Raw genomic sequence first — 22,412 nt, forward strand, 5'->3', positions numbered from 1 at the left:
TGACTCTGTGACTCATTGAGATCTGGCCTGAGGTCATCATTTAGGTAAAATCTGTTACAAAGCTTAGGGCTGCATTAGGCTTCAGTAATACAATTTGAAACTGCTTGCTGAACTAAAGCAGAAGGTTTTATTTTGATCCAGAGCAAGGAGGTATAATGAAGTAAGACATTGCCTGGAGAGAGAAGACAAGAGCTGAAGTGTTAGTTTGGCTCATCAATTACAAGTGACCTAAATACTTAATGAAAGATCAATGCTCCAAGCAGAGTCATCGTTGGTTTAAAATCATGTCCTACTGAGAAAGTCCAAAGAGGATAATCCAGTCCAACTGTTGATTTGCTCACCCTCTCTGTTTTTTGTGCAAGGTCGAGTGACAATCAGTGAAAGAATCAATTCTTCTCGTAGATGTGCTCTTACTGTACACAGTTTAGAATAAACCAAATCATTTCATGCCAAAGCTTTAAGGTTACTCAGCAAAGACTGAAAATAATTCATGCCTCATAAACATCTGCAGAATGGATTTCCTAATATTAGTCCCTTAAGTAATTTCATGGAAATGCAACTGTTTGGGATTATCTCTTAAGTCACTCTTTCTCCTCCTTTAAGACACTCCTGAAATTTGCATCTTTGCCCAAATTTCTGGTCACTTCCTTCTCATAGAATCCCTACAGTGTGGCAACAGGCCATTGGGCCCGACTAGTCCGTACCACCCCTCTAAAGAGCATTCCACCCAGACCCATTTCCCCAATCTAACCTACTATCACTGGGCACTATGGGGCAATCCACCCAGCCAGCACATTTTTGAACTGTGGGAGGAAACCCACGCAGACGCGGGGAAAACGTGCAAACTACACATAGACAGTTCCCTAAGGCTGGAATCGAACCTGGGTCCTTGGTGCTGTGAGGCAGCAGTGCTAACCACGGAGCCACCGTGCCACCTTTCCTGACTTGTTGTCCATCTTTATGCCTTCTATGAAGCACCTTGAGTCATTTTTCTGGAAAGGTGCTCTATCAGTGAGAGTAGACATCAAATGCCAAGCCCATTCTATACCAGCACACCTCAGCACCGACTGAGATTCCCCAATATTAATAACAGTCCCAAAGTAGCTTTATCGAATGAAACTTTCGTCTTTCTGACTGTTGATCTTTGATTGACACTAACATTAATGTTTTAACTGAATGAGTAGAGTTTGCACATTTGTGAGTGAGGGAGAACAGATAAATGCGGAGTTTTCTGAAGGCTAACAGAGAAAGGCTGTTGATGTAATGTACACGCACTTCCAAAAGGTGCTTGATACAGTGTCACATAACAGACTTGTGGGGAAAGTTGTGGTTCATGGAATAAAAGGGACAGCAGCAACATGGATACAACATTGGCTGAAGGAAGGGAGATGTAATGGTAAGTGGGTATTTTTTGGCTTGCTGGAAGGCTGTGGTGGAGACACCTGGGATTTAATAGGTCCTTTCCTTTCCATGATTTCTAAAAAATATCTAGACATTGATGTACGGGAGTCAGATTCAAAGTTTGCAGATCACACAAAACTTTAGAGAAGTGTGAAATGTGAGGAAGACCGTGTTGAGCTTCAAAAAGATATTGACATGTTGATGGACTGGGCAGTCAGGCGGTAGATGTGCAGAAATGTGAGATGATATGCTATGCTGCAAAGAACATGAAGAGAAGGTATAAAATAAAAAATACCATTCTAAAGGCTGACCAAGGAGCAGAGAAACTTGAGTGTACACTTGCATATATGTCAATAAAATGGCAGGACAGGTAGAGGGCAGTAGAGGGCAGGCTTGGGCAGTAGAGGGCAGGCTTGGGCAGTAGAGGGTAGGCTTGGGCAGTAGAGGGCTCTTAATAAAGCAGACAGTATTCTGGGTTCAGGGCTGTTTTCACACTCAGTCTTCACATCATTAAAACATGCCTAGACCTGCAACATTTGGTTTTAACATGTGCAGCAATGAGAAAGTTAACAAGGCTGTGGTGGAACTCTCAGGTAAATGAGAAAACAACATATTGATTCTTGAATGTATTCATTTGTACACTGTGTAATGAATCACTTAACACTTTTCCCAAACCCTAAACAGCCAGTGCCAAGAGCTGATTCTTTTTAAACGTAGATATTCATAGAATATTCACTACAGTGTGGAAACAGGGCCATTGCCTACAAGATCTGCATACACTGGATAGACCACTGCTGGAGTATTGTGTACAGTTCTGGGTGCAAAATCAAGAAAAATGTGAATGCCGTGGGGAGTGCGGAAGAGATATATAAGCATGGTTCAAGGGACGAGACACTGCAGTTATGAGACTAAATTAGAAAAAGTTGGGACTGTTTTCTTTGGAAAGGAAAAAGCTAAGAAGGACTTGATCAAAGTTTTCAAAATTATGTGGAATTTGCAGAGCGGATGGGGGAAATGTTTTTCAAAGGAGCAAATGAAAGGTGAGAAAAAAAGACATTTTCACTCAGTGAGTAGCTAATGCACTGCCTGGAAATGTAATAGAGGCAGATTCAATCGAGACATTCAAGAGAAAGTTGGATAATTATTTTGAAAGAAACAACATGCAAGGCTACAGGCAAAAGGCAGGAGAGTGACGCTAAGTTAAAGTGCTCAGGAAGCTGGTGCTAGTATGATGGGCCAAACAACCTCTTTCTGCACTGGAACAATTCTATTGTTCTATTCTCTCCCTGTTCTCCCCACCTTGGTTCAACACTCACCAGCTTGACGTGATTCAGACTGGAAACTCATCTGGATTTGTTGGGATCTCTTGTTGCTCTGTGGCACTTTATTAAAAACCCCAAAAATAATATGTGCAACAATGAGAAAGTTAAACACGGCTGGGGTTGCAATAGAACTCTCAGGTAAGTAAGAAAACAACACACTGGTTCTTGAATGAATTTATTTGTACAATGTGTAATGAATCACTTAACACTTGTCCCCCAACAGTCAGTCCTTAATTCATGTTGATAGTCATAGAATCCCTACAGTTTGGAAACAGGCCATTCAGTCCATACCAGCCTTCCAAAGAGCATCCTATGCAGGCTCACTGCTCTACTCAATCACTATAATCCTGTATTTCCCATGGCTAATTCACCTAAACTGCACATCAGGCAATTTAGCACAGTTAATCCACTTAAGTTGCATTTATTTGAACAGTGGGAGGAAACTGGTGCACTCATGCAGAGCACATGTAAACTCCACACAGACAGAGCCTGGAATTGAACCTGGGTCCCTGCTGCTGACAGGCAGCCTGGCTAACCACTGAGCCACTGTGCCACCAAGTAAGATCAGACATGATTGCATGCCACACCTCTCTTTTAGCATCATCTTCTATATAATCAAATTGATGGAGGTTACAGGGGGAAGAGACCAGCTGGATAAATGTGGCTAATACAGGATTCCAATCTCTGGAAAAGTTGCAGGACCTGCTTCAAGCCACAAGTCAGGAGTGTGATGGAACACTCCCCACTTGCCTGGATGAGTGCTGTCCCAACAACACACAAGAAGCTTGACACCATCCAGGATAAAGCAGCCGCTTGATTGGCACCACATCCACAAGCATCCACTCCCTCCACCACCAATGCTGACCCACAGCAGTGTGTACTATCTACAGGATGCACTGCAGAAATTCTCCAAGACTCCTTAGCAGTGCCTTTCAAATCCCTGAAAACTACCCTATAGAAGGACAAGGGCAGTAGATACATGAGAACACTACTCCCTGCAAGTTCCCCTGCGAGCCACTCACCATCCCAACTTGGAAGTATGCTGTCCTTCCTTCATTTTCACTGGGCCAAAATTGTGGAACTCAAGAGGCAGCTCTCTGCTTTCTTCCAAATGACAGCTAGGTACAGGCAATAAATGCTGGTCCAACCAGTAATGCCCACATCCCATGGGCAGATAAAGAAGACATAAAAAGGATGCTACTGAATGCAGCATATTGGAATTTGCACTGAGCATTGCTCAAGCCAGCTTTTAACACTGAGTATGCCACTGTAAGCATAGTTGGTTGGCAGATGATTTGTAATGCCAATAGTGTGGGTGGGTTCAAATCCTGTGCCAGCTGAAGTTACCCTGAAAGCCCCTCCTTCTCAACATTTCTCCTTGCCTGAGGCGTGGTGAGCCTCAGGTTAAACCGCCACCAGTTCTCTCTTTCTAATGACACCTTAGAGATTGTACCTTTTACTCCAGATCTTCCATTGGATCGTCATAATTATAGAACACAGGTGTTTGCTTTGGCATTAGTTGGTGACACTTTTACCTGAGTTGGAAGGTCCAGCTGCACAGGTCCCCATGTAGAGTTTTGAGAATTGACTGTGGACCAATAGTCACTGTGCCAGACCTGGACCAGTGCTGCACATTTTGAGTCTGAGGTGTTCTCTTTCAAATGAAGCATTAGCCTGAAAGATCCCTCCTGCCCTCTCCAGTCGAACTGATATTAAAACAAAAGACAATCCAACTACACAAATTGGAAATGAGGAATTTTCCATGATGTCCTGGTTAATGTTTATCCCTTGATTAACCTCACTAGGAGAGATGACCTGATCATTATCCCAAAGTCGTTTCTGGGACCTTGTCGAACAAACATTGATTGTCACATGCATTGCTTTAACTTCAAAAGGAAAATGTCCAGTTGCTGTGAGGCATTCTCAGACATACTGCGGCCATGAAAGGGGCTTTATAAGTTCTTGAAATATTTTGATGCAGCACGGTAGCTCAGTGGTTAGCACTACTGCCTCACATTTGCCAGGGACCCAGGTTCGATTCCATCCTCATCCTCCCAGTGTCTGCGTGGGTTTCTTCCAGGTGCTCTGGTTTCCCGCAACAGTCCAAAGATGTGCAGCTTAGTGGATTGGCCATGACAAATTGCCCATAGCATCCAGGGATGTGCAGGTGAGGTGAGATAGCCAAGGGAAATACAGGGGAGAGGGCAACGGATCTGGGTAGGATGCTCTTTGGAGGGTCAATGTGGACTTGTTGGGCTGAGTGATGTGTTTCCACGCTGTAGGGATTCTACTATTCTCAGTTAAAATTAATAAAGCAAAACTTCCCTGTGCCAATTGGTCGCTGCTGAGTGACAAGGTCTCAGTCAGTGAGATAACACAGTGTGGAGCTGGAGGAATGCAGCAGGCCAGGCAGCATCAGAGGAGCAGCAAAGTTGATGTTTCGGGTTGGGACCCTTCTTCAGAAATGCAGTTAATTGTGTTATCTCCGACTCCAGCATCGGTAGTTCTTACTGTCTCTCAGTCAGGGAGGTGGCTGGCAGTTTGAAAGACGGAACAGGGAAAGGTTTGACCAGTGTTCCAACGTCTAAACACAGCTACAGAGGGAAATTGGAAAAGTTGGGATGGCCTTCCTTGAAAAAGAGAATGTTGAATGGAGATTTTGCAGAGATATTCAAAATCGTGTGAGGTCTGGAAAGAACAAATTGGGGGAAGTTGTTCCCAATTGTGGAAGAGCTGAGACTGAGACAGCAAAGTTTTAAGGTAATTGGTAATTGATCAATGGTGAAAATGAGGAGAAATTCTTTCCCACAGTATGTGGTTAGAATCTGGAATATGATGTCTGAGATGAAGCAGATTCAATCTTATTCAATTAACTGGGAGTTGCTGGCTGGGCCAGTATTTATCGTCTGTCCCTCATTGCCCTTGAGTAGGTGGTGGTGAGCTGCCTTCTTGAACCGCTGCAGTCCATGTGCTGTAGGGTGACCTGCAATGCCATTAGGGATGGGACTGCAGTATTTTAATCCAGCAACAATGAAGGAACAGCAATTGATTTCCAAGTCTGGATGGTGAGTGACTTGGAGGAAAACTCGGAAATAATACTCCCATTTATCTGCTACAGGGTGGCTGGAGTCAATACTAACAATTGCAATCCGAGAGATATCCAGAAACTTTGCAAACATTGCTTGTGAATGTTACTTTTGAAGGGGAGGTTGATTTGTATGGAATGTAAAAAAACATGTAATGTACCAACAAGAGCACAGATCAGAAATTACACAGGTAGACGTTCAAATCATTATACAACATGGTTTTATTTTATACAAGTAAATCAATGAGGTAACTTTACATTAATATTTCACTAGTTTCACATTACTATCAAACATCAACATCTATTCATTTATTTTATTACTGGGGTGAATTGTAAACACAGGCCATGGGCATGCAAGAGATCATCAGTGCTGGAGACTGGAAACATCTTTCCACTATTGGTATCTAGAATCATCAACAATAATTCCCAGGTTAAGAACAGAGCAGGCTAGATATATCATTTAATGCCAAGAATAAGCCACATTATAGGTAGCTTTGAATTATTTGTACTATCTTTATTACTTTTTAAGCCAACTACAAAATGAGTTGAAATTGCTGGAACCTGTCTGAATTGGGATGTCACAGATGGCAATGAACAGAAGCAATCTAGTCCTGTTACCCCAGATCCTGGGCTGTTAATAATCACTAAGTAGGTAGGTTTCAGCATATTTTAATTTTTAACTTTGTCTGTGAAGGCAATATTGGCACAAACATTTCATTTTAAGTGCCTCCAGCATTGGACATCAAAGTTGCATAAACCCATCAAAAATGTCCTGTTTATGTCCTTACCAAAAATCTAATTTGTGGCAAGTTAATTTGTACATTATCTTCCACTTGTACAGTATCTCAGAAATTACACAATACCTCAGTACACATCACATGTACTTTGACAAAGGCAAATAAAGCAGGGACATTAACTTCTGCTCATTTCAAGTGGACATGCCATATATTTTTTAAAAATTACTAATGCGTAACCCCCAGAGCTCTTTTATCTCCCATTCACTGACCGGATGAGACAACGCAGGAACATTTAGCTCAACAATCTCCTTTTCATCAATGTATTGTTTAAAATGTTCCATAACTGGCTGCTGCTCCCATCAAACTGAGTCAATTTTACCTTGACTTCATTCACAGGTGATCTTTTAGGTAGAAAATATTATGGATTGCACCTCAATATTTGTGTAAACAGAAATAAAGAAAACTGGCATTCTGTAAGTATTATGTTACTGTCCAAAATTAAACAAAAATCAATGAGATTGCATCCCTAGGGTGGGGTTTGCAGCTTGTTAAATTTGTAACCCGTGCAAATATAACGATGCATAGTCAATGACTAAAGTACCTGAGTCAGTTAAACATAAACATTAGGTTTTTATGTATTTTCTTTATATTTTCTGGATCCAGCGCCTTCCACACCTTAAGTTTTCAAATATTACACCCTGATGTTCAGTCCAACAGTATATCAGCAAGTGAGTTGATTCAAGGGTGGGAGGGTTATCTATGAATTATGCAGAACAGAAAGCTGTCAGACAGCTTGGACAACCGGGGTTGGTGTTTTGAGTCATTCAGTTGCCTGGATCCCCCCAATCTTTCCTTGTCATCATCCAATGCTTTTCTTTTATCCACTTCCCTGAATCTTCTCCCACTGCTCTTTGCAGTAGTGTATTTCAGATCACAACAATGTCCTCTCTTAATAATGGTAGAAAATTGACGTAGAATGCAGTTTTGTCCATTGGCTCATTGGGCTCTTACTGTTCTATTGTAGCTACAGTCAACATTCTTTCTTTGTTAATGCAGTGTGGACCTGGAAGAACACAGCAGGCCAGGCAGCATCAGAGGGACAGGAAAGTTGACGTTTTGGGTTGGTACCCTTCTTTGTATTCCTGCCTTGACTTCTATACTTCCCAGTTGACACCTGACAGCCACAGAACCAAGGTAAGTGATCACAGCACAATGCCCACGTGTGAAGAAGCAGCCTTCCATCTCAATCTGCATCACAAAATGGTAGAACTCCTGAATGCATTGGGCTTCAAATGCAATGGAGAGAACAAAGTATTTGAGAGCACAGAGAGTAATTGTGAAGATTACAGGTTTAACGTAAGCAGTTGGAGAATAACAAGGAAAGGAAAACTTCACAGTAAGAAAAATGTACAGGGAATTCAGTGACTGACAAAGGTAACAGTGCTGTCTCCAATCAGGTAGCAAATAGCAGTCTGTACCAGTTGTAAAGAAGTAATGCCACTTAAAAATACGACTCAATTCATCTTGAAAGCCAAAAAGTGCAGGATTGCCGTAATGTTTAAAATATTAGAAGAAGAGATGAGACTAGTTAGGTAATTACTTTAAGTTATATATTTCTTTAAATGCAAGGGAAGTAGAGATTTCAATTGCACAGAAACATAGACGATAGGAGCAGGAGTCGGCCATTTGACCCCACCATTTATTATGACCATGGTTGGCCGTCGTGCTTAATATCCTAGTCCTCCCTCCCACATATCCCTTGATCCCTTTTAGGTACAAGAGCTATATCCATCTCCTTCTTGAAAACACAATGTTTTGGACTCAACCATTTTTTGTGGTAGTGAACTCCATAGGCTCACCATGCTCTAGGACATGAAATTTCTTCTCATCTCAGTTCTAAAAAGTTTACCCCCTTGTCCTTAAACCATGGTCCCTGGTTCTGGACTCTCCCATCATTAGGAACATCCCTCCTGTATCAACCCTGACTAGTCCTATTATGAGATCCTGGGTTAGAGTGTGTTCAATCCTGACTTCAACCTTGCAAGGGTGGACTAAGAACAAAGGCTGTTTGCATTGTATTGTATTGGAGCTTTGGCAAGAAGTCAGGTAGAATATCCAGAGTAGCAATGAGTAAGTAACGTGGAAAACGTTACAAGATAGAAAAGTTGCAGGTTATAGGCAAGGTCACATCCTAAGTAACTATTTCAAGGTATATTAAGTCAATGATTTTGGCATAGACCCAAGAACAGACCAAGACCTTTTTTTATTGGGATATCCTGCCTAAATTCCTGATAGAAGAACTTCTACATACACTTCGACCCTGCCTTCAAAATGACACACTGTCCAATACGTGGAAATTTTCCTGTGTTGCTGATTTCCAGTCCCAGTTACTTTCTCCATTCTCAATGCATGATGAATGTGGCTGGGCTAGATTTGCTGCCAATATCACATCATTGTCATTCCTGACACATTTCAACTCATTTTCCCAAAGTCCATGGAAGCATGTTGGTTTCATCCAATGTGAACTGCACGTGAATATGAGCTGATGACAAATGTTTATATTTTCCTCCAGCTGCACACTACTAATATTCTTGTGCTGGTAACTAGATGGAGTTAATGGAACACCAAGGTGGCAGGCTACAGCAGGGCTGACTCGATGGCTTCAAAGCTGGAAGAAAAGCCGACACAGAATGAGGAAACAAACGGAGCTGAATTTCAACAGCATGTGAAATCTCCATCTTCCATTTACCAAGAAGGTGCTCGATGGTCAACATGTTGAGCGCTTTTCTTCCATTTTTGTCGCTTAGCGTTGTAACTTAGACCCCAAGTGGAGGTTGCTTATCAGGTTTGATGCAAAAAGCTGAACATTCACCTCATCAAAAAAGGAACAGTGTGATTTACCCATTTGGTTGGGGAAGACCAAATTCAAACCCCCCCCCCCACCACCCTGCCGCCAATCGCCCCCACCCCGTGACTGTCTTGGTGTATATTAGGCAGCGCCACTGTACAAAATGGCCATTATTGTATAATGCCCTGGTTCATACGGGGATGTACATGTTTTCGTCTTTGGGTCAGTGATTTGGACAGGAATGAGTTTGTAAATTATCTTTCAAGCAGCCCAGCACTAGTTCACTGCGAGCCCAGACACTACTTGAGAATGAAATGCCCAGACATGCACATAACTGAGAAACAAAATACTTTCCTAGAATCAACTGTTATTTGCACTTTTTGCTCCATCGTGATTCGCATGGAAATGAACACTTATTAAAACACTTAATCAAAATCTAAATGTTTCTACATGCAGTGTTGGTCTCATGCTTCAGTCTTTGCATTGAAAGATTATAGCCATCATGTTTAGACATAAATACCTTGTCCTTCTCGTCCAAACAAAATTAGCATCTCTTCTCTGATGCTTTGGATGTTACCATAAAATGATTTTCAACATGGATATTCTGGACATTCCAATATGTTTAACTTACATGATAGCTATTTTCATGCCTCACGTTCAACAGAGAATGTAACAATCACCATGCTGTTGTTAAGGGTGAATGTGAAGTGCTAACTCTTCAGTGTTACCAAGGTAAGATACTCTACAGTTGTCACCTGATCTTCGTCAAAGTATTCTCTCCATTTTTGGGTTTGTGAATGAAAAGTTGTTGAACATGTTCTGGTCCATGCTGTTGATGAGGGTCCTGTCTGCACACGACAGTCTGGGCTTCTCGTTCAGGAATTCTTTGTCAAAGTTGCTGCAGTCACTTGATGATTTCTGTTAGATAGAAAATTAAAATATTTGAGAATCTAGGAGCTCTGTTAGTGCTCATTAATCAACATAAGGCATCGTAATGGACAAACATAAGAATGTACAGACTTTTAAACAGAACAATGCCAGTCTTCAACACTGAGGTCAGGGATAATGGTGGGCACATCAGGCCCCAAAGGACTTCTGGGGTCCCACTGAGCTTGGGTCGGGGTCGCAGGCTAGGACGAACACAAGGTCCCGTGAATTCAGATCCTGATCCAAACCATGCAACCTTGTATAGAATTCACTCGTGTGACATGGGCATCGCCGACTGGGCCAGCATTTCTTGCCCATCTCTAGTTGCCCTTGAGAAGGTGGTGGTGAGCTGCCTTCTTGAATCACTGCAGTCCATGTGCATTGACTTGACCCACAATGTTTGGAGGTGGGTAGGGAATTCTAGGATTGTGACCCAGTGACAGTGAATGAATGGTGAAACATTCCCAAATCAAGATGGTGAGAAGCTTGGAGGGGAGTTTTCAGGTGGTTTTCCCAAGTGTGGAATGAACGTCCCGAGGAAGTGGTGGATGCAGGTACAGTTAGAACTTTTAAAGTACACTTAGATAAGTACATGAAAAGCATAGGCTTAGAGAGATATGGGCCAAGTGCAGACAGGTGGAATTAGTTTAGTTTGGGATTATGGTTAGCATGGGCTGGTTCGGCAAAAGGATCTGTTTTCAAGCTGTATGATTCCATAACTACCCCATCTTTGGGTTGCTTAAAAGCACCTTATGCAAATGATTACCCAGCTCCCTCCTGGATTGGTAATGTTGTCCATTTGCATTGCTTCCTGAGCAGTCTGCCATCTACTACCTCAGTGTAGAGCAGTGAAGATGGAACTGTCCCACCCATATTCCATCTCTGTTTGTACTGATGTGCTGAAAGAATGATCCAAACAGGAGAGTTTGCCTATGGTTGGTATCTGGGACGAACATGTTTCCAACAATTAAATTGCCTGACAAAATGATGAGCACCAGAGAATTTAATGGGATAAAGACATTTACAATGAAGCATTTTACTAAGAGATGTATCATTAACTGCTCTACAAGGTACCAATATGTTGGGGATGTGATAAATAGATACCACGACAATAATTTGCCCCACTGTCACTCCACTATTGATCCTGAAAAGAACAGCCAATGTCACATTGAATCTGAGTGCCAAGATGTGGCTTGTAATTGTGGTAACGCAGCAGAAAAGAGGCTTGTCATTTGGTGAATCACAAAATGCGACATTATTGTGTGGACCATGACAATTAAAGAAAGCTGTTGTTGTACTTTGCCTTACAATTGGGTCAAAATACATTGTAGAAATTGAATGTAGATATTCACCGCCCGCCCCCCAACCCCACCCCATTTATGTTTTAGTACGGTTTGTAAATTAAGTAATAAAACAGATGGTGCTGCAGAAACTCAGCCCATCTGGCAGTATCTATGGGGGAGAGAAACAGAGGTAATGGCTCAAGTCCAGTACTGCTCTACTTGGATGTAACTGGACTTGAGGTTTTAAGCTCCATTTTTTCCACACTTGCCAGATCTGCTGAGTTTCTCCAGCACGCTCCATCTTTAGCTCAGATCTCCAGCATCAGCCAGGCTGTTGACCGAGCATTGCTGCCTGCCTAGACTTCAGTTCTGTTTTAGCGCTGTTACAGTGTGTTGTAACTATGTAGCTTAGTCTATCCCCTTTGAAACATTTCCTGTCACATTGCTTACCACCTTTCCCATCCTCTTTATGGCTTCTCATTCCCGAACCCCTGGCTGTTTCCTGTGTACTCACCCACGCTACAGCCTCTCCTACCACCCCATTCCTGAGCCCTTACAATGAGCAAGAAATAAGTTTGGTGGTGGTTGGGTGGGGTGGGGGGGGGTGGTGAAAATGTGGTGAGAGGATGTAGAAGGGAGGGGATTACTGGAGAATAAGAGACAGTGACCCCTTCTATACGGTCACCCCTCAGCTTCTGACATTCCAGGAAAAATAGCCCCAGCCTATTCAGTTTCTCTATACAGCTCAAGCCCTCCAACATGTCAACATTCTTGTAAATCTTTTCTGAACTTTTTGAAGTTTCATAACATCTTTCCTATAGCAGGGAGACCAGAACTGGATGCAATATATCAAAAGTGGGCTAACCAATGTCCTGCATGTGCAACATGACCTCCTAACTCCTATACTCAATGCACTGTCCAATAAAGGCAAGGGGACCAAACAGCTTCTTCACTATCCTCTCTACCCGGAACTCCACTTTCAAGTCTCTCGAAGGTCTTTTGATCAATAACACTCCCCTGGCCCTTACCATTCAGTATATAGGTTCTCATATACTTATAAGGATTTGCCTTTCCAAAATGCAGCTCCTCACATTTATCTAAACTAATCTCCGGCTGCCACTCCTCGTCCCATCAGCCCATCTGATCAATGTCCAGTTGTACTCCGAGGTTTTCTGATGAAGGGTCTAGGCCTGAAACGTCAGCTTTTGTGCTCCTAAGATGCTGCTTGGCCTGCTGTGTTCATCCAGCTCCACACTTTGTTATCTCAGACTCTCCAGCATCTGCAGTTCCAATTATCTCTGTACTCTGAGGTAACCATCTTCACTACGGTCCACTACAGTGCCAATTTTGGTGTCATCTGCAAAGTTACTAACCATACCTCCTATGTTCACACCCAAATCATTTATATAAATGACAAAAATCAGGGGACTCAGTATCAGTATGTGGCTCACCACTGGTCACAGGCCTCCAGCCCAAAAAACAACCCTCTACCACCACCCTCAGGATCTTACTGTTGAGCCAATTTTGTATCCAATTGGATTTTAATGCAAGAAATGTCCATATCATGAATGGAACCCGTCTTTACTGCATGTTTTTTTTCTGGGGAAGTGATTTTTGATTAATACATTTTCGTTTTGCGCACCATTTTGTTTGATATTACAAGCGTTAAACAAGGGGCAGCTACAGTTATAAGTTTCAGATCACCCTGATAAGCCCCATGAGTAGCTTATTTTTTGCGTGTGCAGGGTGTTGGGAGGGAGTATTAAATTCTAACATAACCGAGGGATATTACTGTAGGACCCTCTCGTGATCTGGACTGTGTATCATTCCCTTTTACACACGCTCTCTCATTCATTCTTTCTACCTTTCATGAGACAAAGCTGGAACTTGATCCTGTGTCATATCTGACCAGGAATGTTTGGAAGATGTAAATGAGAAAACTCCCCAGACCATAGTCTTGGCCAGAATAAAATCCAACTCAAAAAATCATGTAAGTGGTAGCAAAGCAACAGCAGTGTAACACTGTATCAGTCATTCAATCTCATTTGGAATAAATTTTTAATACTGTATTGAATGTTATATTGCATTTGCTTATTTCTGACTGGGAATTCAGTCCACCTCAGGCCACCAGCTAGAAACTGATGTCCATTTCAAGCCCACCGACTCCCACAGCTACCTAGAATACACCTCCTCCCACCCACCCCCCTGCAAAAATTCCATCCCCTATTCCCAATCTGCTCCCAGGATGAGGCATTCCACTCCCGCACATCCCAGATGGCCGCGTTCTTCAAGGACCGCAACTTCCCCCCCTGCAGTGGTCGAGAACACCCTTGACCGTGTGCCCGCATTTCCCGCAACACATCCCTCACACCCCGTACCCGCAATAACCACCCTAAGAGAATCCCCCTTGTCCTCACATACCACCTCACCAACCTCTGGATATAACGCATCATCCTCCGACAATTCCGCCATCTGCAATCTGACCCCTCCACCCAAGACATTTTTCCATCCCCACCCTTGTCTGCCTTCCGGAGAGACCACTCTTTCCGTGACTCCCTTGTCCGCTCCACACTCCCCTCCAACCCCACCACACCCGGCACCTTCCCCTGCAACCGCAGCAAGTGCTACACTTGCCCCCACACCTCCTCCCTCACCCTAATCCCAGGTCCCAAGATGACTTTCCATATTAAGCAGATGTTCACCTGCACATCTGCCGATGTAGTATACTGTATCCATTGTGCCCGATGCGGCTTCCTCTACATTGGGGAAACCAAGCAGAGGCTTGGGGACCGCTTTGCAGAACACCTCCGCTCGGTTCGCAATAAACAACTGCACCTCCCAGTCGCGAACCATTTTAACTCACCCTCCCATTCCTCAGACGACATGTCCATCTGGGCCTCCTGCAGTGCCACAATGATGCCACCCGAAGGTAGCAGGAACAGCAACTCATATTCTGCTTGGGAACCCTGCAGCCCGATGGTATCAATGTGGACTTCACAAGCTTTAAAATCTCCCCCTCCCCCACTGCATTACTAAACCAACCCAGCTCGTCCCGCATCCCTAACCGGTTCTTCCTCTCACCTATCCCCTCCTCCCACCTCAAGCTACACCTCCATTTACAACCTACTAACCTCATCCCGCCTCCTTTACCTTTCTGTCCTCCCCAGACTGTCCTATCCCCTCCCTACCTCCCCACCTATCCTCTCCTCTCCACCTATCTTCTCCTCTATCCATGTTTGGTCCGCCTCCCCCTCTCTCCCTATTTATTTCAGAACCCTCTCCCCATCCCCCTCTCTGATGAAGGGTCTAGGCCTGAAACATCAGCTTTTGTGCTCCTGAGATGCTGTTTGGCCTGCTGTGTTCATCCAGCTCCACACTTCGTTATCGGGGATTCTACAGCTTACTGCATCTATCCAACAGATAAATTCCCAATGGTTACATTATCATGTCTGGGCTAATCTAGGAAGATCTGGACTTGAAAGCAAGTTTCAGCCATGGTGACCACAAGAAGGGCCCCGACCCAAAATGTCAGCTTTCCTGCTCCTCTGATGCTGCTTGGCCTGCCTGGTTCATCCAGCTTCACACCGTGTAATCTCAGATTCTCCAGCATCGGCAGTTCCTACTATCTCTATGAAACTATCATTGATTGTTATGTAAACCCATTTGTAAACTAATATCCTTTAGGGGAAAAAAATGCCTGTCTCTGCCTCCCTAACCTGTTCTTTCTCTCACCCATCCCTTCCTCCCACCCCAAGCCGCGACTCCATTTCCTACCTACTAATCTCATCCCACCTCCTTGACCTGTCCTTCTTCCCTGGACTGACCTATCCCCTCCCTACCTCCCCACCTATACTCTCCTCTCCACCTATCTTCTTTTCTCTCCATCTTCGGTCCGCCTCCCCCTCTCTCCCTATTTATTCCAGAACCCTCACCCCAACCCCCTCTCTGATGAAGGGTCTAGGCCCGAAATGTCAGCTTTTGTGTTCCTGAGATGCTGCTTGGCCTGCTGTGTTCATCCAGCTTCACACTTTATTACCTCTGCTGTTCTGGTTAACATGTTACTCCAGACCTAATGAACATCAGTGATTTTCTGCAGTGCATCCTGTAGCTGGTACACACTGCTACTGCCGAGCATCAGTGCTGGGAGGAGTGGAATTGGTGGACATAATGCTTTTTCATGGATTGCGTTGAATTTATTGAATGTTGTTGGAGCTGCACCTTTCCAGGCAAGTGGGGTGAATTCAGTCACCCTCCTGACTTCCGCCTTGTAGATGGTGGGCAGGCTTCAGGGAGTCAGAAGGAGAGTTATTCACTGAAGGATTCCTAGCCTTGAACCTGCTCTTGTAGCCAAAATATTTATTTATATGACTAGTCTAATTCAATTTCTGGTCAATGGTAACCCCAGGATGTTGATGGTAAGGGATTCAATCATTGTGATGCCATTGAATGTCAAGGTTAGATTCTCTCTTGTTGAAGATGGTCATTGCCTGGTACATGTGTGACGTAAATAGGGCTTGACACTTGTCATTCCTGGAAAATAGTGAACACTTTTACAATTATGATAAAAATTATTGCAACCTGTGTCCTTTGTTTCAGTCATCACAAGTTGGCATTGTTCTTGATCAGTAAGCTACCTATTCATGTATCTAAAAGTGAAATTTGGATTCTCCACTCAAGTTTGTGAAAACTCAGTCTCTCCAAGTCTCTGGCACACCTAGACAGAAAGCTCCATAGACCCAACTCACAAGGAAACTTGAAATTCAGATAAATATCTTGGGTTTCCACAGGTGCCACATTAGGCACAGCATTTTTAGAAACCTCCAATTGCAGAAGCTTTTCAGGTTTCACTGAGACTTATCCTTGGTCATAAAAATGAAACCAAAGAGAAAGATAACATAGTACAAGTAAGCATAAATTAAACACAACATTGCAACAAACAGACCAAGATTGCCTTTGATGCTTTCTGCAACAGAAGGTCTGGTCACAGTTGTAAGAGGTACTTGCCTGGATTTTAGTTGTCAAGTTTCTTTATGAGCTGGCGCTATGGAACATTCTGACTAGGACTTCAGGCAATTTGAAGATATCAGGAATGTTTGCAAATGTTGGGGAGGGAGAGTCCAGATAATGTCAACTTGCGATTAGAGAAGCAAAATGATTGCTTCAAGGAAATAGGATGCAATTATTTTAACCCAAATTGTTAAAATGTTTTCTATTTTCAAGAGATTCATGTACGCACCATTCATAGGCAGCTCCAGCTGAGGAAGTGCTCTGAAGGGTTTTTAAAAATACCCTCAGTAAGTGGCCTTTGATTTTCTCAGATCTCCACATGACCTTGTTATCAGTCAATAAATGCGGAGCTGGAATAGCACAGCAGGTCAGACAGCATCCGAGATATAAAAAAGTCAATGTTTCGGGTCGAAACCTTTCGTCAGGACTGGGGAGGGGAAGGGGGAGGGGAGCCCAGAAATAAATGGGGGCCAGCGCTGGGAAGAGAGTGGGTGGGATGGAGATAGATAGGTGCAGGTAGGGGGGCTTTTGTAGTTGGTCAGTGGGAAGGGTGGAGCAGATGGGTGAGTCAGAAGATGGGATAGGTTTGGGGAGGAGAGATTTTGAAGCCAAGATACGTCCCTGTGTTACTGCTATGTGTGTTTGAATGTTGGATTGCTGCAGTTTTAATTATCTCACTGACAGCAGGTAACCACATTGGAAACATGGTATTAGTTTTGGTCAAGAATTTCCCTGTTTGCATTGGACTGTGATTTTTCCAGGGATTTACAGAGATTCACCTTGGGTCTGGGGTGAGGAGAGGATTGTGTTTACAACGTTATCGATCACTAATAGTATTGACCATCTATTAAGCAGTGCAAATAACCAGCGCAATCTGGGTCTTTGACATGGAAACAGCTGCTTTGGCAATGCCAGGTCACCTCATAGCATGTGCTACACGTGCTAAAGACCAGGAACATAGCAAAGGCCATTGTGTCCCTCAGCTGCTGTGACTCAATCTGAGCAGAAACTCAGTAACGGTTACAAATAGCCATTATGCTCCAAGGCTTGTGGCCAGCCTCTGAAATCTGTAGCTTGGAGTGAGGAAGCCAGCAATTTAGGCATGACATGGCCAGGAGTACTGCTAAGGGGCAGAATGGCCTTTGCTATGCTGCTGGTTTTTGGTATGCGTAGCACATGCTGTGAGGTGATCTGGCATTGCCATGGCCAGTGGTGTTTTCACTCAACCCTCTTCCTCTGCTTCCCCTTCTCCATCCTTTGATGCAAAAACAGAAATCGCTGGAAAAGCTCAGCAGGTCTTGCAGCATCTATAAAGGAAAAAAAAAATCAAAGTTGACGTTTCGGATCTGGTGACCCTTCCTCAGAACAGTTCCGAATTAGGGTCATTGGACCCAAAACGTCAACTTTGATTTTTTTTCTGCACAGATGCTGCAAGACCTGCTGAGCTCTTCCAATGTCTCCAGTTTTTGTTCCTGATTTACAGCATCCGCAGTTCTTTTGGTCTTTTATTACAATCCTTTGATGGTTCAGCTTGACTGGATTTCTAGAAGTTGTAGGGAAATTTTAGCTGCCTGCTTCAATCAGAGCCCCCTTTGCAAGTGAGACATTGTGGTCAATAATCCGACTTACACAACTGATGAAATAAGGCAGAAACTGGTGTCCACCCTTTCCCTTTTGTAGCCACATTTTGTTGCTGTGTGCAGCTGATGTGCTGCATTCTGCAATACTCTGTAGCTTGAGGAGAATGCTATCGAACAAAACCATCTGACATTCAGCCAGGAAAGCTCATAAGTACTTACGCTTCTGGATAACATTTTGTTGTCTGAAAGTTTAATATCATTCTAACTACTGTTTTCAACTTAACCTCATTGTGATATTTACTAACATAACAAGACACACATTACTAGCAAAATGACTGAACAACAAAACACAAGCAGGTAAAAACTGGATGGTCAAGATGGAAAAGAACAAACTCAAATGAAATCATTATCTTACCACCAACAACTAAAACAGAAAATCACTGGAAAAGCGCAGCAGGTCTGGCAGCATCTGTAGAGAGAAATCAGAGTTAACGTTTCAGGTCGAGCGACCCTTCCTGGGAACATTAATTCTGGTTTCTCCTTACAGGTGCTGCCAGACCTGCAGATCCCTTCCAGCAATTTGTGTTTTTGTTTCTGACTTACAGCATCCGCAGTTTTTTTTTGGTTTTCATTATCTTACCACAGTGGGTTTGAAAGGCGGCTCCACTTCCCTGTTTTCCAACGCCTGCCAGTTAATATCTCGGAAAAAGGCATGTTGCCGAATGTTTCCTTTAATTCCAAGTCTCCTCTCTGGCTCCCTAACAAAGAACTAATACAGGCAACAGGGGAGTTACTTCGTCAATGTCTCATACAACAGTAACACACGTTTGTACAGTCACTTTGAATTTACTTTGAAACATTTGTTCAGAGAGTAAAAACATAAATTGGCAAATGTTAAACTGTTAGTGCCTGCAGCTTGATTTACCTTTTTAAGAATTTAACCACTGATATTTTTAAAAATTGTTTATTCATTGTTCCCTTGATCCCCTTCACATGGTCAATGACCATAAGCTTCATTGCTATCAGCATTCACTGTGCAACTCAAGTGATCATGCATCATTTGGGAAACAAGAGAGTGAGTGACAGGCAACTATTTCACCATATGCAGCATCACTGCTGAGCTCTATAAGTATCCGATATTCATATTCCAGCTGCAGAAGCTGATTGGGAGCATGGGCCATGGCTAATTTTTTCCTATGACATCCTATGTGTGCTGGATTCAAGCACTGTACCCTGAGGGAGGCGGTGGCATAATGGTAATGTCAAGAGGGTTGGAATATAAAAGCAGTGATATGCTTCTGAGACTTTATAAAGCTTTAGTAAGCCCCATTTAGAATACTGTGTCCAATTTTGGGCCCCACACCTCAGGAAGGACATACTAGCCCTGGAGCATGTCCAGCAAAGATTCACACGGATGATCCCTGGAATAGTAGGTTTAACGTATGTTGAACGGCTAAGGATCCTGGGATTGTACTCATTAGAGTTTAGAAGGTTGAGGGGAGATCTAATAGAAACTTACAAGATAATGTATGGTTTAGAAGGGGTGGATGCTAGGAAGTTGTTTCCGTTAGGCGGGGAGACTAGGACCCGTGGGCACAGCCTTAAAATTAGAGGGGGTAAATTTAAAACTGAAATGAGATGACATTTCTTCAGCCAGAGAGTGGTGGGCTTGTGGAATTCATTGCCACGGAGTGCAGTGGAGGCCGGGACGTTGGATGCCTTCAAGGCAGAGATCGACAAATTCTTGATCTCAGAAGGAATCAAGGGTTACGGGGAGATTGTAGGGAAGTGGAGTTGAAATGCCCATCAGCCATGATTTAAATGGCGGAGTGGACTTGATGGGCCGAATGGCCTTACTTCCACTCCTATGTCTTATGGTCTTATGGTCACTGCACTGGTAATTCTGAACCCCAGACCCCTAGTATGGGAATGAGGGTCCAAATCTCATTGTGGCAGATGACTGAAATTTGAATTCTATAGTTTTTTTAAAAATCTGGAATTAAAAGCTACTGCTGACCATGTAACCACTGTCAATTATTGTAAATTCTCATCTGCCCTCCTTACCTGAACTGGTCGATGTGTGGCTGCAAACTTACAGCAATGTGGTTGGCTCTTAACTGCCCACTGGGTAATTATGAGCTTGATGTCAACTTCTAACGAGCAAACTTTAAAAATCAGAGAACTAGTTGCAAATTGGAGACTGGGCTGAAGCTAAAATATCAGCAGGCATGTATCAATGAAATGGAGCAGGACAGAGCTCTGTTGCACATTCTCTTTTCATTAGCACATCCAGATCTATGAAAGCCCACTGAGGTCGGTGTAGATCCAGATTTGACGCATTTATAAAGCAATCCTCATGGGCCAGAGATCTTGGAGCACTTGATCTGGTGTTGCTGGCCATGTAACAGGCACAGACCAGGTTTAAAGAACAATGTTTCATCAGTATCACACCCAACTCCAAATTGCAAACTTATGGATTCAAGTTCCCATCGACAAAATAATTCACTTCCCAGCAGCACTGAGTGAGCACTGCACTGCTGGAGGGACCATGTTTCAGATAAAAAGTTAAACCAAAGCCCATCGACCCTTTTGAGTAGATATAAAAGATACCATGACAAAGACAACTAGAGAGGATTGTTCCTGGTATCGTAACCAATAGTTAGGCCTCAATTAGTAGAATTATAAAATTTTAGCAGTACAGAAGGAGGCCATTTGATCCATTGACTCTGTACCAGCTCCAGAAAGAGCTACCCAGCTGGTACCATTCTCCAGCCCTAGCGCGGTAGCCCTCTAAATTCATCACTTTCAAATATGTACCCAGCTCCCTTTTGAAACCTCAACAGAAAACGAAACAGATTATTTGGTTATTAGCACATTGCTGATCATGAGAATGTGCGAAGCTCAAATGTTTGTTGTGTTTGGTACATTTTAACAGTGATTACATTGCTAAGTATTAGAAGCACTTAATGGGCTGTAAAACACTTAGCATCACGCAGTGGCTGTGAAATGTGCGATACAAGTGTTGGTCTTTGTTTTTTCTTCTTTGAGGTTAGCTTAGTGTTTAGTTCAGAAGAGCAGGTGGTGGAGTAGAAATGGAGCCAATCTTTCCACATTTTGATAAGCCCTCTTTTTGACAGTGAAATGTTACAAGTGTACAACTTCTCACCCAACAAAAACAGTTTTAGTCTGTTCCTATGCGCACTACCTCCACCAGCAAATTAAAGGCAATTAACCACAGCATTGTATGACAACTGCTATCTATTCCATTAAATACTGGAGTGCAATTTTTTAGCATGTATGCAAAGTTAGTCTGAATTTCATATAGGGGAGACAGTGGTCTAGTGGTATTATCACTGGACTGTGAATCCAGAGACCCAGATAGCATTCTGGGGTCACTGGTTTGAATCCCACCATGGCAGCTGTAGGAATTTAAATTCAATAAAATATCTGGAATTAAGAATCTAATGATGGCCATGAATCCATCGTTGATTGTCAGGAAAACCCATCTGGATCACCAATGCCCTTTAGGGAAGGAAGCTGCCATCCTGACCTGGTCTGGCCTACATGTGACTCCAGACCCATAGCAATGTGTTTGACTCTTAACTGCCCTCTGGGCAATTAGGGATGGGCAATAAATGCTGCCTGGTCAGCAACACCCTCACCCCGTGAATGAATGAAGAAAAAAGAAGATAGAGGTTGTAATGTGGTACTCTGAGTCAAGAGGCCGGAGTTCAAACCCACCTGCTTCAGGAGTGTGTAATAGCGTCTCCAAACAGGTTAGTTCAAAATAGCTAGAAGAAAATTTTAATTACGGAACACTGCAACCTGCACAATGCAGATGCACCCATCTTGAACAATGTGCTTGGGTGTATAGGGTTTGGGTCAAAAATAGTATCTTCAAACCAGACCATTAAGAGTTAATGGTTTAAGGTTAATTGGATATGAAAATGAGCAATTGAAGTAAAGTGGAAAAGTGCGTGAGAAACAGGCCGAATGCAAAAGCATGGGTGCATGTGTGTCCACCTGGACTTGTATCCCACCTATTTTTGAGAGCTGGAAAAGTATTGAAGGTACTGCCACATAATGGAGTAGTATTAGTATCAGGGACTCTGTCCCACTCGGTGGACTTTCCCCACTGGACTGGGATCATGGACTTTTTCCTACTGGCGTGGGGTTTAAAGGCCGATGCACTAGAGCTGTGATTGAGGTCCACATGACAGCA

General features: G+C 43.3%; 1 protein-coding gene across 3 annotated transcripts in view; it reads right to left on the minus strand.

The window, feature by feature from the left end:
- Window positions 1-6,033: 6,033 nt before the first annotated feature.
- prkcq (protein kinase C, theta) overlaps window positions 6,034-22,412 on the minus strand; it is a 158,603-nt gene continuing 142,224 nt past the window's right edge. For 2 of the 3 annotated variants that reach the window (XM_048554527.2, XM_059654463.1), the window contains 2 exons: window positions 18,831-18,959; window positions 9,512-10,311 (listed from right to left, as the gene is read on the minus strand). In XM_048554527.2, the coding sequence (XP_048410484.1) occupies window positions 10,159-10,311; window positions 18,831-18,959 (282 nt within the window). In that variant the 3' untranslated portion in view covers window positions 9,512-10,158. Of the gene's footprint in view, window positions 9,214-9,511; window positions 10,312-18,830; window positions 18,960-22,412 lie in introns of those variants that run through there. The other variant, XM_048554528.2, reaches the window with a different exon arrangement.

This window comes from Stegostoma tigrinum, chromosome 25 (genome assembly GCF_030684315.1).
Source record: "Stegostoma tigrinum isolate sSteTig4 chromosome 25, sSteTig4.hap1, whole genome shotgun sequence".
In the NCBI taxonomy this organism is placed as follows: domain Eukaryota; kingdom Metazoa; phylum Chordata; class Chondrichthyes; order Orectolobiformes; family Stegostomatidae; genus Stegostoma; species Stegostoma tigrinum.